The sequence below is a fragment of the Heliangelus exortis genome, chromosome 10 (assembly GCF_036169615.1).
Source record: "Heliangelus exortis chromosome 10, bHelExo1.hap1, whole genome shotgun sequence".
Classification (NCBI taxonomy): Eukaryota; Metazoa; Chordata; class Aves; order Apodiformes; family Trochilidae; genus Heliangelus; species Heliangelus exortis.
In genome coordinates this window covers 389,868-405,251 of record NC_092431.1, presented here as the reverse complement: position 1 = coordinate 405,251, position 15,384 = coordinate 389,868, and the positions used below count along the sequence as shown (strand labels likewise).

Here is a 15,384-nt window from a genome sequence, read left to right as displayed (position 1 = left end):
TTTTGGGGTCCCGGAGCAGATTTTGGGGGGGTTTCTGTGCATTTTTCAGGGGTCCGGTACATTTCGGGGGTCCCTGTGCAGCCTGTGGGGGTCTGGGTCCATTTTGGGGGGGGTCCGGTTACACTCAGGGGGTCCCGGTCCGTTCCCCCCCCCCCCCCCCCCCCGGAGTTTGGCGGCAGAGCCCTCCCGGCCTGCAGGGGGCGCTGTCCTCCCAGCGGGGCCGGGCGCGGGGGCCGCTCTGGGCGCCTCTCGCTTGTTCCGGCGCCGCGTGTATTGCGGCCCAGAGCCGGGCTGCGGGGTTCGGTTCCGTTCCGTTCGGTTCCGTTCGGTTCGGTCCGGTCCGGCCTGGCCCGTTTCCCCCCCCCCCTCCCCTCCCCCGCCCTTCCCGTCCCCTCCCCGCCATGTGGTTCATCTACGCGCTCAGCTGGCTGTCCCTGCTCATCCAGGTGGCCTTCGTCACCCTGGCCATCGGTGAGCCCGGGGGGGCGGGGAGGGACGGGCCGCAGGCCTCACCCCGGGCGATATGTCGCGATATGTCGGAGAGGAGGGGGGGGCTCCGGGCAGGGGACAGCCTGGGCTCATGCTGGGAGAGGGTTCGGGGCCGCGACGCTGGAGCTTCCAGGGGTCCCCAGCCCGGCCAGGGGGTCCCCGGTGCCCCGCAGAGTTGGGGCCCCCCTGGGTGTCCCCAAAGCCTCGGAATGTCCCTGAGATTTGGGGTCCCTGGGTGTCCCCAAAGCCTCGGAATGTCCCTGAGATTTGGGGTCCCTGGGTGTCCCCAAAGCCTCGGAATGTCCCTGAGATTTGGGGTCCCTGGGTGTCCCCAAAGCCTCGGAATGTCCCTGAGATTTGGGGTCCCCCGGTGCCCCCTGGGTGCTCCAGGGTTTGGGGTCCCCCTGGTGCCCTCGAGAGCCCCAGAGACTCGGGGGTGGGTGGGTGGGTGAAGGTTCTCTCGTGGGTGTCCCCACATCCCCCTTGAGGTCACCGGAGAGCCCCCGGGAGCTGCAGGGAGCAGGGGTCTCCCAGCTCTGCCTCCTCTCCCTCTCCTCTCTGGCTGAGCAGGGACCCCCAGGGCACCCGGGTTTGCCCCTGCTCCCCCCCGGGGCTGGGCTGGGGGGCTGGGGGCTTCCCCGTGCCCGGGGCTGAGCCGGGGGTCTCTCCCCAGCTGCTGGGCTGTACTACCTGGCAGAGCTGATCGAGGAGTACACGGTTGTCACCAGGAGGATCATCAAGTACATGATCTGGGTGAGTCCCTGGGGGGCAGCTCCCTGCTGCTGTCACCCAGGGGGAGGGGGGTGACCCGGGGGGGGGGGACATTGGCTTCTTGGGAAGCTTCTCCTGGCCCCAGAGCAGCTCCTGTGCTGCAGGGGGGAGGTGGTGAGGGGATGTCCCCTCCTGAGGGGATGTCCCTTCCCCTTCCCCGGGGAAACGGAGGCTCAGCCCCCAGGAGCTGCAGTGGGGAGGGGGGGGGATTCCCTGGGGGGAGGTGGTGCAACCCCCCTGCTCTCCTCCAGGTCTCCTCAGCCATCCTGGTGGGGCTCTACCTCTTTGAGCACTTCCCCGGGTTCATGGTGGGCGTGGGGCTCTTCACCAACCTGGTTTACTTCGGGCTGCTGCAGACCTTCCCCTTCATCATCCTCACCTCCTCCAACTTCATCCTCTCCTGCGGTGAGTGGAGCAGAGGAAGAAGCCTCCTCCTCCTCCTCCCTTCCTCTTCTTCCCTCTCCTCCTCTTCCTTGTCCCCCCTCCTTGTCCCCTCCCTCTCCCCCTCCCCGGGTGTGCTCTGGGGGGCAGCAGAGCTTTGCCTTTCCCTCTGCTGCCTCCTTCCCGAGGGACTCAGCCCCCCCCAGGCTGCTGCTGTGGCTCTGGGGGGGGGCAGGGGCCCAGGGGACTCCTGGGGGGCTCCAGCTGCAGGCAGGGCTTGGGGGGGTTTCCTTTCCACGTGTGCTGGGAGGGAGAGTTCTGTGTCTCTGTCCCACCAAGGGATGAGGGTCCCTCCTCTCTGGGGTTTTGGGGTGGGCTGCAGGGAGCCCTGGGGACATTTTGGGTGGAGCTTTGGGGCTGCCCCACCACCAGCCTGGGGGTTGGGGAGCTCTGCAGCTCCTTGAGGAGCAGGTGAGATGGTCCCCCCTGCCCCCCCTGGTGCCCCCCTCCTGTCCCCACAGCAGCTGCTGAGGACAGGGTGGGGTTTGGGGGGGGGTTTACCGTTTTTGGGATTTTTTTGCTCCTCCTCTGAGCAGTGAGGTTCAGGGGGGAAGCAGCAGAGGGAGGTGGGGAGGGTAAATCTCCAGCTGCTCACACCATTTCTCACTGATGGTGTGAAAATGTTTTAGCAGGAGGAGGGGGAGGAGGAAGGGGGGGGTTGGAGGTGTCTGGGATGGGATTGGGGGGTGGGATTCCTGCCCTGACCCTGCCCTCTGCTTCCCTCCCCAGTGCTGGTTGTCTTCAACCACTACTTGGCCTTCCAGTACTTTGCAGAGGAATATTACCTGTTCTCTGAGGTGAGGCACCTGGGGAAGGAGCTCTGGGCTTCCTGGGAGGGGGAGGAGGAGGAGGAAAATGCCTTTTTTTTTTTTTTTTTTTTTTTGGTGATTTTTCCAGTGGGCAGGAAGAAGCACTGTGGGTATTTTTCACAGCCCTTTCCCCGGGGGGGATTCCCCTGCAGTTTTTCCTCTCTCAGCTGTGGGCAGAAGGGTTACATCAAATCTTCATTGGATAAAATCTTTATTTTCTGGGATTGCAAAACTAGAAAAAACCAAATACTGCTTTTAATTTTATTTTCCCCTTTCAGATGAGTTTCCTCATTGCTTTCACCTCTCACATCCCAATTCTTTTGTCTCCTCACACTGCCAGGACCCAGATTCCCCCAGGGCCTTGCTCAGGCAGCTCAAATGGTTGGAAACAACTGGGGAAAAAAAAAAAGAAACCAAACCCAACCAAAGGAACCAAATCTATAAAACAACCTTTTTAGAAAGTTTCTCCTCTTCTCCAGCTTTTCCTACCCCTCTGAGCTCAGCCCCCAGCACCCTGGGGCAGGAGGAGGCCTCAGCCCAGCTCCTGCCTCCTGCTCTTGGTGCCTGGGAGGGGGGGAAGGATTCCATTCCTCACAAACACACAGATTTTATTTTATTCTTTTTTTTCTGTGCTTTAACTGAAACCTTGGGGTTTGGGGGGAGCAGGGCTGGGGGGAGGGCAGGGGATCAGCCCCCCTGGGAGGAGCTTCAGGTGCAGGCTGGGGGTGTCTCCCAGGGAGGTTTTTTGGGGTGTTTTTTTGTGGGGAGGGGGCTGTGTGTGACTGCTCTCCCTGCCCCCCAGGTCCTTGCCTACTTCACCTTCTGCCTCTGGCTCATCCCCTTCGCCTTCTTCGTCTCCCTCTCAGCTGGAGAGAACGTTCTGCCCTCCACTGTGCAGCCTGGGGGTGAGCCTGCCCCAACCCCCCACACACACACACAGCCCCCCAGGAAACCTGGCATCCAGGCCTCTGAAAAAGCCCTTTTCCAACCCAAAAGCACGAGGCAGGGGAAAGCCCAGGCAGACACTGGGGAGGGGGGAGGGGGGGTGTTTGATTTCCCATCCTGGGGAGCTCAGGGTTGGGGCTCCCTGGCACAGATGTTGAACTTGGGGCTTGGGAAGACCCAGATGTGACCCAAAAAAACCCCCCAAAACGTCCACGTTCTGGGGGCAGCTCAGGTGCTGGGGGGGGGGTGTGAGCTCCCTGGGGTTGGTGTGGGGTTGTTAATCCCCCTCTCCCCCCCCAGATGATGTGGTCTCCAACTATTTCACCAAAGGGAAGAGAGGGAAACGCTCGGGGATCCTCCTGATCTTCTCCTTCATCAAGGAAGCCATCCTGCCCAGCAGGCAGAAGATCTTCTGAGCCCCCTCACCCCACTGCAGACCTGAACTCTCTGGGGGGGCCCTGGCCTCCCCCCACCTCCTCCTCACCCCTCCAGCAGGGATTTTCCTGGGTGCTGGCTGGAGGGGCACAGACACACGGGGAGGGCCTTGTCCTGCTGGTCCCCACCAGGAGGATTTGGGGCTCCAGCTGAGCTCTCCCCAACCCCCCAGGAGGATCCAAACCTCCCCCCCCTGTGATGCTGCCCCCCCCCCTGCTCTGAGATCCGGGTTTCCAGGCAGGAGTTTGTGGGGTGGCAGAGGGGAAAATGGTTCCCTGGGGGTGGCAGCAGGGTGTGAGGTTATCTGAGGTTTACACAGAGCCATTAATTAAACAAACCAACAAACCAAGCCCCCCAAAACCACCAGCTGGGGTGAAGTGGTGGAACTGGGGGCAGCAAAGGGGGATGGGAGGGTGGGTGCTCTCCCTGCTTCCCACGGGAAGGGGACCTGGAAGGACTCCACGTGGCTTTTTTCTTGGGTTTTAACGCTGGATTTTGATGGAAATCTCCACTTTTCCCTTTGCTTCCACGGGAAACCTGGAGGAGTGATTCTGTGCCCCATGAGCCCTCCTCAGCTTCCCTGGCCTCCCCCTTGCCTCAAGGGAAATCAAATCCCCACTCACAGAGGAGGAGGTGAACCCCACCTTCCTGTTCCTCAGAATCACAAACCCCTCTTGATCTCCCCTTTTTTTCCTCTTTTTGCCCAATTTTGGTCACCTCCTGCCTGCACCAGCACGGATCCCCCCAGGCTCACCAGGACCACGTGGCTGGAATGCAGCTTTCAGGGAGGATTTTTTGGAGGAAAAGGACTCGTTTTGTGACCAGTTCTGCCTGGGGTGACCTCCACAGTTTGATCATTAATAGTTTGGTTTCTAATAATGCAGAAGCTATTCTGAATTCAATAGTTTTAGGGTTTTTTTTTTAAAAAAAAAAAAGCTGTGGGTGCTGTCATTTTGCTGGGAGGCCACAGGGTGGAGGACACCAGGCCCTGTCCCCTGGTGGCTTCTCCCTCTCCTCAGGGACAAAATTGAAAAAATTTTGCCTAAAAAAAGAAAAGATATTTCCAGGCAGGCTGCTGGGGAGCAGCAAAGAGAGCAAAACCCCCCCAGGGCATTGGGCTTTAAATTGAATTTTATCTTTTGGAAGGTGAAGCAGGAGGGGTGGAAAATGCCTGGGGAGCTGTCACTGTCACCTCGGGGTGGCCCTGGGGTCCGGAGACTCCTTTCCTGGGGGGGAAAAGCAGAGTCCCAGGACTCCCCCCCCCATGAAAAACACAGAAAGGGGAAAAATCAGCAGCAGCCCCTGGCCCAGGGTGTCCCCAGGAGCTGGGGCTGCCCCATCCCGGGCACTGCTGGAGGCTCTGGGATGGATGGGGTTGGAGCAGCTGGGGCTGGGGGAGGTCCCAGGGGGGGAGCACAAGGACAGGGATGGGGTTGGGAAGCACAGGAATAGGGATGGGGTTGGGAAGCACAGGAATAGGGATGGGGTTTGGGAAGCACAAGGACAGGGATGGGGTTGGGAAGCACAAGGACAGGGATGGGGTTGGGAAGCACAGGAATAGGGATGGGGTTTGGGAAGCACAAGGACAGGGATGGGTTCGGTTACCACTTTGGGTTTACTGAGCAAGGAGAGGAGGTTCCCAGCTCCCTCTGCAGGCTCCCGGCAGCCAGCCCAGGGCCAGCCCCAGGTGCTGGGGGGTCTGGGGGCAGAGGGGGCCGTTCCCCGAAGCCCCGGGGGGCTCAGAGGGCCGTGCTGGTGGGCGCCGGGCTCTCCCGGGGGTAGAACTCGGCCAGGACGTCCTCGGGGATGCGCTTGAGGAGCTGCCGGGGGAAGAGGCGCAGGAGCTGCCAGCCCAGGTCCAGGGACTCGAAGATGCTGCGGTTCTCGTAGGGACCTGGGCAGAGGTGCGGGAAGGGAGGGGGGGGGGTCGGGGACATGCCCTGGGGGGTCTGGCTCAGCCCCAAAGCCCCCCTGTCCCGGGTCTCACTCACCCTGGGTGAGGAACTGCTTCTCGAACTTGTGTAGGAACTCGAGGTAGAGCAGATCGTCTGCTGACAGCGCTTCCTCCCCCACCACCGCCTTCATCGCCTGCACCTCCTTCCCGATGGCGTAGCAGGCGTACTGCGGGGACACGGGGACACGGGGGGACACAGTGTCACACACCCCACACACCCCACACACCCCCACCCCACACCCCAAGGAGCTGCCGGGACCCGGAGCTGGGATCCCTCCCGGCACAGGGCAGGGAGACCTCAGCTCCGGGCTGGGAAGGGACAAGGGACACTGCTTCCCCCCCCAGCGTGTCCCCCCCAGTACCCCCAGTACCCCCAGCACCCCTCACCAGTTGGTTAGAGACATCTCCGTGGTCCCTCCTGGTCATCCCCTCCCCGATGGCCGATTTCATCAGGCGGGACAGGGAGGGCAGGACATTGATGGGGGGGTAGATCTGCGGGGCAGGAGGGACACGGCCCCCAAGGTCACTGCCAGGGACCCTCACCCTGCTCCCACCACCCCCTCCAGCCCTCGGTGTCCCCCAGTCCCCTCACCCGGGGGTCCCAGGACGGACCTGCCTGTTGTGGAGCTGCCGGTCGACGTAGATCTGTCCCTCGGTGATGAAACCCGTCAGGTCCGGGATGGGGTGGGTGATGTCTGGGGTCAGGGTGCCGTGAGCTCCCCAAAACACCAGTGTCCCGGCCGGGTGTCCCCCCCCCACACCCCCCCCCAGCCACTGACCGTCGTTGGGCATGGTGAGGATGGGGATCTGGGTGATGGAGCCGCCCCTGCCCTCCACCCGCCCCGCACGCTCGTAGATGGTGGCCAGGTCTGTGTACATGTACCCCGGGAACCCCCGGCGCCCCGGAACCTCCTCCCGGGCTGCTGAGACCTGCGGGACGGGCAGGGGGCTGGAGGGGCACGGGAACCCCAAGAAACCCCCCCAGGAACATCCAGACACCCCAGGACCCCCCCAGCACCCCGGGAACACCCAGAGCCCTCAGCATCCTGAGCACCCCAGCACTCCAGGGACCCCCCAGCACCCCCAGAACCTTCTCAGCACCTTGAGCACCCCAAGGACCCACTCCCAGCACCCCAAGAACCCTGAGCATCCCATGCACCCCCAGATCTCCCCAGCACCCTGGACATGCCAAGCACCCCGAGCACCTCCAGAACTCTAGGAACCCCCCCAAAAAAACCCCAACAAAACAGCACCCCGAGCACCCTGGGGACCTTCAGTGGTCTGAGCAGCTCAGGAATCTCCATCACCCCGGGGGTCCTGAGCACAAGAACTTCAGGAGGCCTCCACACCTTGAGCACCCCAGGCACCCCGAGAACCCCCTGAGCACCCCATCACCCCATCAGGACCCCCCTGACACAGCACCCGGTGCTGACCTCCCGCAGAGCCTCGGCGTAGGAGCTCATGTCCGTCAGGATCACCAGGACGTGCTTCTCACACTGGTAGGCAAGGAACTCAGCAGTGGTCAGGGCCAGGCGGGGGGTGATGATCCTCTCGATCCTGGGGGGGGACAGGGTGGGCACCCCAGGGGACACACGTGGGCCAGGGCAGCCCTGGGAGGAGGAGGAGGAGAAGAAAGGAGGAGGAGAAGAGGGGTAAGGAGAAAAGGAGGAGATGGAGGAGGAGATAGAGATGGAGGTGAAGTAGGAGAGGGAGGAGGAGAAGGGGAAGGGGAAGGGGAAGGGGAAGGGGAAGGGGAAGGGGAAGGGGAAGGGGAAGGATGGAGAGGAAGATGAGGAGGAGCAGAGCTGTGCCAGAGCCCTGGGGTGACTGACGTGGGGTCGTTGGCCAGGTTGAGGAAGAGGCAGACGTTCTCCATGGATCCGTTCTCCTCAAAGTCACTCTTGAAGAACCGAGCTGTCTCCATGTTCACCTGCCCAGGGCACAGGGGCAGCTCCATGCCAGGGGGAAACCGAGGCAGGGAGGGGACGAGGAGGTGGGAGCCTCCAGTCTGGGGTCCCCACCAGGAGGGTTGGGCAGGGACTCACCCCCATGGCAGCAAAGACGATGGCAAAGTTGTCCTCATGGTAATCCACCACATCCTTGGATTTCTTCACCAGCCCGGCCTGCCGGCAGATCTGAGCTGCAATCTGCGGGGAGACAGGGATGGGGGGAGCAGCACCCAGGGAAACCCCTCCTGGGGGAGCCACTACCCCCACCCCGGGACCAGAACCCACCCCGGGGTGCTGGGATGCAGAGAGGACCCAGAGGAACCAGCCCAGGATGTCCCCCACCTCCCCATCCATGTGCCCCCTCCTCATGGCACCGAGGTGACTGTGGTCAACCTCCCCCTTTGCCACCCCCGAGCTGCCAGGGTGGGTTTTCCATCACCCTTTGTGATGGGGAAACTGAGGCACGAGGTCACACGTGCCCCACGTGTACCACACCCTGCGGGGCTGGGGGGTCAGGAGACACAACCTAAGGTGGGGCTGCTGCATCATGGTCACCAGAGGAACACGAGGAGAGGAGGAGAGAGGCTCCAGCCCTCCCAAAGCCCCCTCTGATGCCTCCTCCATCCTCCTCCTCCTACCCTAGGCGCTGGGGCTGTGGTGGGGGCTCAGCACCCACCTCGTTGTGGGGCAGCCCAGCAGCTGAGAAGATGGGGATCTTCTGCCCACGGGCGATGCTGTTCATGACATCGATGGGGGAGATGCCTGTCTGGATCATCTCCTCGGGGTAGATGCGGCCGTGGGGGTTGATGGGTTGGCCTGGAGCAAGAGTGGGAATGAGGAGACCCCACTGTGGAGGAGTCCTGTCCCCCCCCTCCCTCTGGTGACACAAGTGAGGCTGGAGAAAAAAAATAAACATGGTCCCAGAGCAGCAGAGCCCCCCACGGCTGCCCTGGGGTGGGATGGGGGCCCCAGGACCCACCCCAGCACCCCTACCCCCACCCAGGGGACACTGTGGCCGTCAGGACGCTGTCCCCAGGTGTCCAGGTTGTCCCCAAGAGCCACCCCGTGCCCAGCACTGTCACCATTGATGTCCAGGAAGTCCTCGGCCATGACGGGGGGGCCGCTGTCGATGGGCTGGGCTGAGCCATTGAAGATCCGACCTGCAGGGAGCAGAGATGCTCATCCCCTGCTGGAGCACCGGCCTGGGCTGGGGCACCCCCACCCCCCCGTGGTCTGAGGGGACACCCAGGAGGTGTCCTGCCCGCTGGGGACCGGGATGTCCTCAGGAGAACATCACCAGATGGTTTGGGGTGGAGGGAGCACCAGGAGAGCACCCATGGGTGGCACAGGACATCCCAAGCGCCCCGGGGTGTCCCGCAAGGGAGGGGCTGGGTGTCCGCAGGGGACTGTGCAGACACAACCTCAGTGTCCCCAAGGAGCCACCAGAGAAGGGGCGGGTTGGAGGAGCCCCCTGACCCCCCCAGCCTGGAGGCTCCTGAGGGTCTTGCAGCCCCCAAAGCAGCCCCAGGGGCTGTCAGGGTGGCACCTGGTGGCAAGGGTCACTCGGGGTCCCACAGAGGGACCTCGAGGGTGGGGGGGTTGCTGTTGGGGGGGGGGGGGCAGACATCTCCTGCCATCTCCTTCCCCTCTGTGCGGGTGGAAAAGGGCAGGAACAAAGGGCAGGGAGCGGTGACAGCGGGACACGTCCCTGCAGCGGGGATCCCCCTGGGACAGGGGGGGAATCTCTGCCCCCTCTCCCCCTGAGCCGGGGTCCCGCTGGCCCCCCCGTCCCTCCCCAGCCCCGCTCCAAGGTTGGTTGGTTGGTCGGTGACCTTTCCTGCTCGGTGCTCGGGCTCGGCCATCACCTTGATCTGCTCTGACATCCCCGATGCTTCCCGGCCCCGGGGGGCTCCGGGGGGGCACTGGGGGGGTCAGCACAGCGGCTGCACCGCTATCGATCCCACCCCACCCAGGATGCTCCAGGAGACGGAGCAGCAGCAGCTCTGGGAGCCTTGGACCACCCCATCCCCCCCCCCCAAAAAAAAGGGGGTTGGTGGGGAGGTCTTGGTGGCACCTGCTTGGGGATGATGGGGGAGGGGGCTGTCTCTGGGGACCTCTGTGCTGGCCTTGTCCTTACCCTATGAGTTGTGGTGTCACCCAACCCTTGGGTGTCACATGGAGGGGTCCAGGAACCCTTTGTGAGGGTGCTGACCCCCAGGGTGCCCCCAGAAGCTGTGGCTGCCCCATCCCTGGCAGTGTCCAAGGTTGGATGGGGCTTGGAGCCCCCTGGGCTGGGGAGGGGTTCCTGACCATGGCAGGGGGGGCACTGGGGGGGCTCTGAGCTCCCTACAACCCAAACCACTCGGTGACCCCGTGCCCATCCCAGGCAGGGGGGCTGGAGCTGGGCGAGTTCTGATGTACCACCAGCACCCCCAAACCTCCTGGTGACCCTGTGGGACACCCTGGTGCCCCTGGACACCCCCCGGCAGGGAGGTGAGGGGGGTCTCACCCAGCATGTCCTCGGAGACGGGGGTCCGCAGGATGTCCCCGGTGAACTCGCAGGTGGTTTTCTTGGAGTCGATCCCAGATGTTCCTTCAAACACCTGCGGAGACCCCGGGGGGAGGGGGCGGGGGGGGCAATTAGCGGGGGATTAACGAGGCCAGAGGGCTAGGGGGGTGGTGGGGGGGGTGGGCAGGGAGAGGTGAGAAAAGGGGAGGGGGCAATCCCGGGATTAAAGACCCCCTCTGAGGGGTCTGCCGGGGGGGACACACAATGTTTGACCCCGTCTGTGGGCCCTGAGAGGGCGGATTAGAGCCAGGGGGACAGAGGGACGGGCACCCCCCTTCCCCCGAGCTGTTTCCTCTCTCCTTTTTTTTATCCTCTTCCTTCACGCCCTTTTTTCCCCATTTTCCTCCGTTTATACCTTTTTTCCCCTTTCCCCCCATTTTTCCCTTTCCCCTCTCTTACTTTCCTCTCACTCCCCCCCTTATCTTCCTTTTCCCCTTCTTTTCCCTTTTTCCTCTTTTGTTCCCTTTTTCCCCTACCCCCCCCCCCTCCCTTTTCTCCCCTCTTCTCCCCCTTTTTCCCCCCTTTTTTCCCTATTTTTTCCGGGTGTTTTTTCTTTCTCCCCCCTCACTCCCCATCAGGTTTAAACAGACACTGCGGGAGGGGGGGCAGCGGGCAGCATTTTCTGAGCCCGATTTGACCCGAAATCGGTCCGAGTGGGCTGGTTTGGGGGTGACCCGAGCCGGGAGGGGGTGGGGGGGAGCCTAATGGGGCGGGGTCCCCCTGAGCCCCCTCTCACCTGTACGATGGCTTTGGAGCCCATCACCTCCAGGACCTGCCCGCTGCGGGTCGTGCCGTTGGGCAGCGTGAAGTTGACGATCTCGGCGTACTGGGCAAACTGGTGGGACAGGGAGGGATGGGAGCTGGGGGGGGAACCCCCAGGGACCCCCGGAGCGGGTGGAGGGGACTTTGTGCAGCCCCTTGGCTGAAGGACATGTCCTGCTCGGGGGACAACGCCCAAGGACAGGAGCACCCCGCTCTTCCTCCTCATTCATTTTCCTCCCATTTATCCTTCCTCCTCCTCCTTCGTCTTCCTCTTCCTTCCTCCTCCTCCTCCTCTTCCGTCTCCATTCTCCTCCAAATCCCTTTCCATGCAGGGAAAGCCGGGGCAGTACCCGCCCGCCCCGGGCTGACTCTTTTAATTGGCCTAATTAATTGTCACCCCGCCGGGCCGGGGGTGAAAGGGGCCCCAGGAATCCGCCACCGGCCAACAAAGGCCCCTTCCAGGGTCCCCGCTGGCCCCGCGGGGATGCCGGGACCTCCAGAGCCCACCCAGGTGACCCCAAGCCCCGCGCCGGCAGCGGGGACAGGCAGGGGGCCACCAAAGTGCCACCAAGATGCCACCTGGTGCTGGGGCTGACATCAGGAGCTAGGGGTGTGACGGGACCTGGCTAGGACCGGGCTCCTGGGTGGAGCTGGGGGTGGGCAGGGGACAGGGGACAGAGGACAGGAGCTGAAGTTTGGCCACAGGGAACAGGAGCTGGGGCAGAGGGACAGGAGCTGCATCTCGGGTCAGGGGACAGTGGGGACACTCTCCCCCATCACGCTGTCCCTGCCCTGAGAGGGGGGGCTGGCAGCCAGGCCCGGGCAGGGACATCACGGGGGGTCCCCACAAGCCCAAAGTGCTGCCACCCTCGAGGTGTCCCCTTGTCACCCATCGGGCTCCTACCTTGACATTGTCCAGCACCACGAGTGGCCCATTGACACCACACACTGTCTGGTAGGCTGGGGGGGGACAAGGACACCCCATCAGCACCCAGAGACACCACAGCCAGGGATGTCACCACAGCCAGGGATGTCACCACAGCCAGGGATGTCACCACAACCAGCAGTTTCCAGCCCCAGGCTGAGCCATGTCCCGTGTCCCCAAACCCCACCATCTCCCCAGGTTCCTCCCCGTCCATCCCACCCCCACCTCTCCTTTTTCCCTTCCTTTCCCTCCACCGTGTCCCCGGAGCTGCCCAGGAGGTCACCAGCTGTCCCCACCCTGGGGATGGAGAAGCCCAGCTGAGTGCAGGAGGATGAACTTTTGGGGCCACCACCATCAAAGTGAGGTCCAAGCACCCCGTGTCTCCATCCCAGGCCCCTGAAGACCCCCCCGGCTTCCCCTCCAAGGCACAGGGGGCTTCTCCCACCAGGGGCACCGGAACCCCTGGCAGGACCCCTGAGTGCTCTGTGGTGTGACACGGGGTGGTGGGGCAGGGAGGAGGAGAAGAAGGATGAAGGAAGAGGAGGAGGGTGAAGGAGTGAAGGAGGAGGATGATGAAGGAGGAGAAGGAAGAAGAGGAGGATGAAGGTGGAGGAGGAGGAGTGAGGAAGAGGAGGAGGAGGGGGCTGCAGGGAGGGCCGGGCCCGCGGCGGGGCTGCGGTTACCGGAAAGCACCAATTTGGATAATTTGGATAATTTGGATAATGAAGCCGTTGAGCTGGGCTGAAGAAGCGGCGGGAGGAGCGGGGTGTGTGGGCTCGGGAGGGGGGGAAGAGAAAAGAAAAACTCTTTCAAGCCCGTCCCTTCCCCGCCCCCAGCCCCAAATTCACAGCTCCTGTCAGCTCCAATCTCCGTTAGCCCTGACCCGAGCTGGGGGGGGACGGGACAACGGGGGGGACAGGGCCCCCGGTGACAAAGGGGACCCGACCCATCTCCACCCGCCGCTAATTGCTGCCGCTCAGCCCGGCCCTGCCCCCCCCCCAGCCCCCTGCTCCTCCCCCTGCCCGGCCAAAGCCCCCTCCCCAAATCCCCGCCCCCCCCGCCTTAGGGCTCGGCTCCAAAGTGCTCCAGGGGATCGCTCCCGAAATTTCCCGAGGTGCGGGGACCGGGGACAGCTCGGGTGACCGTCACCTTGGCCGCGGGAACCTCTTCTCTTGTCCCAGAGGATATCTCCCCACAGCCCCCTCCCACCCCCGAGCCGGAGCACGGAACCCACGTGGAGCAAAGATGGGAAACGGGGACACAAAATAGCCCGAATCCCCCCCAAAATCACCCCCCGTAGATCCGGAGCTGGTTCTGAGCCACCTCACAGCACCGGATCGGGTCCCCAGAGTCCCCCTGCACAGGGGTGGGGGTCCCACCCCCCTGCCCCATGCTTAGCACCCCACAGCCATGGGACAACAACACCCCCGGGGGGGCAGAGGGGGTCTGGGTGGGCTGTGCACCAGGCACAGGGTGGTCCTGGGGTGCTCCAGATCGGGTTTTAAAAAAGAGAGGTTTTAACCCCAAAACTGTGACAAGGTGATGCTTGAGGTGCTGGGGTCGATGCTCGGGGTGCTGGAGCCAACTCTCAGAGTGCTGGAGCCAAGGCTTGAGGTGGCAGAGCTGATGTTCGGGGTGCTGCAGCCAACACTTGAGGTGCTGGAGCCAGCACGGGAGGTGTTGGAGCCATCACCGGAGGTGCCAGAGTTGATGTTCAGGGTGTTGGAGCCAACACTGGAGGTGCTGGAGCCCAGTTCCCGGGACAGAACCCATCCCTGCCCCCAGCTTTGAGCTCCAGCCCCCTCTCAGCCCTTCTCCCCATCCCCGTGCTGCTGATCCCATCCTCCTTTCCCCCTCTCACCCCCCCTCCAGGATCCACCTGGACGCAACCCCCAGACCCCGCGTCCCCCGGTGGCCTCATCCCGATTTTCCCACATTCCCTCCCTGACCGCTTCCCCCCCAAACTGCCCACTGTGCCCCGTGGGTCAAATTCGTGCTGCGCTCTCAAAGCCCCCGGGCCCCCCCGATCCGCAGCCCCGGCCCTGCGGGGGGCGGTGAAAGGCGCTGCGGGGGGTCACACTCTATGCCACTAATTAGTCCCCTCGGTGGTGGGTTCCCATCCACACCTGCCCGTCACGTGAGGAACCGCAAAGAAAGGGCCCCGAGCAGCCGAGCGTGAACCCCAACCCCCCCCCCCCCAACCCGCCCGCACCGGTCACCAGAAAAAAAAAAAAAAAAAAAAGCCCCAAAAATCAAATAAAATAAATTGCTGGGCTGGGCTTGGGGGTGGAGTGGGGCAGACGAAATGGGGCTGGGGGCGGGGAGGGAGCAGGTGGGCAGGAAAGGGGCTGGGGGACCCCCGGGCTGGGTGGGGGAAAAGGGGAGGGGATGTGGAGAAGTGATGGGAAGGGGGGAGCTGGGGCTGGGGGATCCCCCCAGACTATGGGGCTGGGGGTCCCTGCCATGGGGCTGGGGGGTGGGGAAACCTCCCCAGTGCCCACCAGGGAGGACAACCCAGCAATGCCACCCGCAGTCCCCTCCCTGGGTCACCCAGTGTCACCCACGGGTGGCTGCTGCCTGTTGACAGCAAACACGGGCGGGCAGAGCCGGGCCGGGCCGGGAGGGTGCAGCGACAGCCCCGAGCCACCCGGACTGGGGACAGGGAGGTGACAGCAAGGCTCCCTCCCGCCGTCCCAACTCGGGAGTGATGGCGCAAAGGTCACAGCAAACCTCCTCAGAGACCAGTGCCACCCCCTGTCCCTGCCCCCCCTTCCTGCCCCTGGGCCACCCCGCTGTCCTTGTCACCTCTGCTTGCCCCGGTGTCACCCACTTCTGCCTGTCCTAGTGCCACCCCCAGTCCCCGCCACCCCAGAGCTGCCCTCGAGCCCCCCCGGCCGGATGGCAGGGGGGTCCCGTGTCGTGTCCCCCCCGTGTCGCCCCACTCACTCAGCCGGGGGTTGATGGTGTAGTCGCGGGTGACAGCCAGAGCGTGCTCCCGGGCGGCGGGCAGGGACCCCCCCGACACCGACACCTTGGACGTGGCCATAGCCTGGACCGGCACCGGGACCGGGATCGGGACCGGCAGAGGGACCGGGATCCGCACCGGGACTGTGGCTGTGACTGCGATCGGGGCCGGGATCGGGGCTGGGATCGGCACCGGGTCCAGGATCGGGACCGGCGGACGGACCGGGTCGGTGTGGCAGCTCCCGGGTTTATACCTCCGGCCCGGCCCGAACCGGTCCCGTCCCGTCCCTCTGGGGCCGCCCCCGCCCCGCCCGCAGCCCCGGGAGCTCCGTGTTGGGTGTAAACAGCGGGAGGGGACGGGGGGGGCGGAA

General features: G+C 63.9%; 2 protein-coding genes across 2 annotated transcripts; one reads left to right on the top strand and one right to left on the bottom strand.

Annotated features, from left to right (window-relative positions):
• Window positions 1-247: 247 nt before the first annotated feature.
• TEX261 (testis expressed 261) lies at window positions 248-4,239 on the top strand. Its single transcript, XM_071753100.1, has 6 exons — window positions 248-471; window positions 1,163-1,242; window positions 1,512-1,665; window positions 2,431-2,498; window positions 3,313-3,415; window positions 3,756-4,239. The coding sequence occupies exons 1-6, from the start codon at window positions 402-404 to the stop codon at window positions 3,869-3,871; spliced, it is 591 nt and encodes a 196-aa protein (XP_071609201.1). The 5' UTR covers window positions 248-401; the 3' UTR covers window positions 3,872-4,239.
• Window positions 4,240-5,486: 1,247 nt separating this feature from the next.
• ATP6V1B1 (ATPase H+ transporting V1 subunit B1) lies at window positions 5,487-15,297 on the bottom strand. Its single transcript, XM_071753091.1, has 14 exons — window positions 14,996-15,297; window positions 12,029-12,084; window positions 11,099-11,197; window positions 10,303-10,396; window positions 8,876-8,953; window positions 8,470-8,609; window positions 7,890-7,991; window positions 7,677-7,774; window positions 7,278-7,401; window positions 6,624-6,774; window positions 6,457-6,539; window positions 6,232-6,336; window positions 5,882-6,011; window positions 5,487-5,784 (listed from the first exon to the last, which is right to left on the bottom strand). The coding sequence occupies exons 1-14, from the start codon at window positions 15,093-15,095 to the stop codon at window positions 5,630-5,632; spliced, it is 1,515 nt and encodes a 504-aa protein (XP_071609192.1). The 5' UTR covers window positions 15,096-15,297; the 3' UTR covers window positions 5,487-5,629.
• Between the last annotated feature and the right edge of the window lie 87 nt (window positions 15,298-15,384).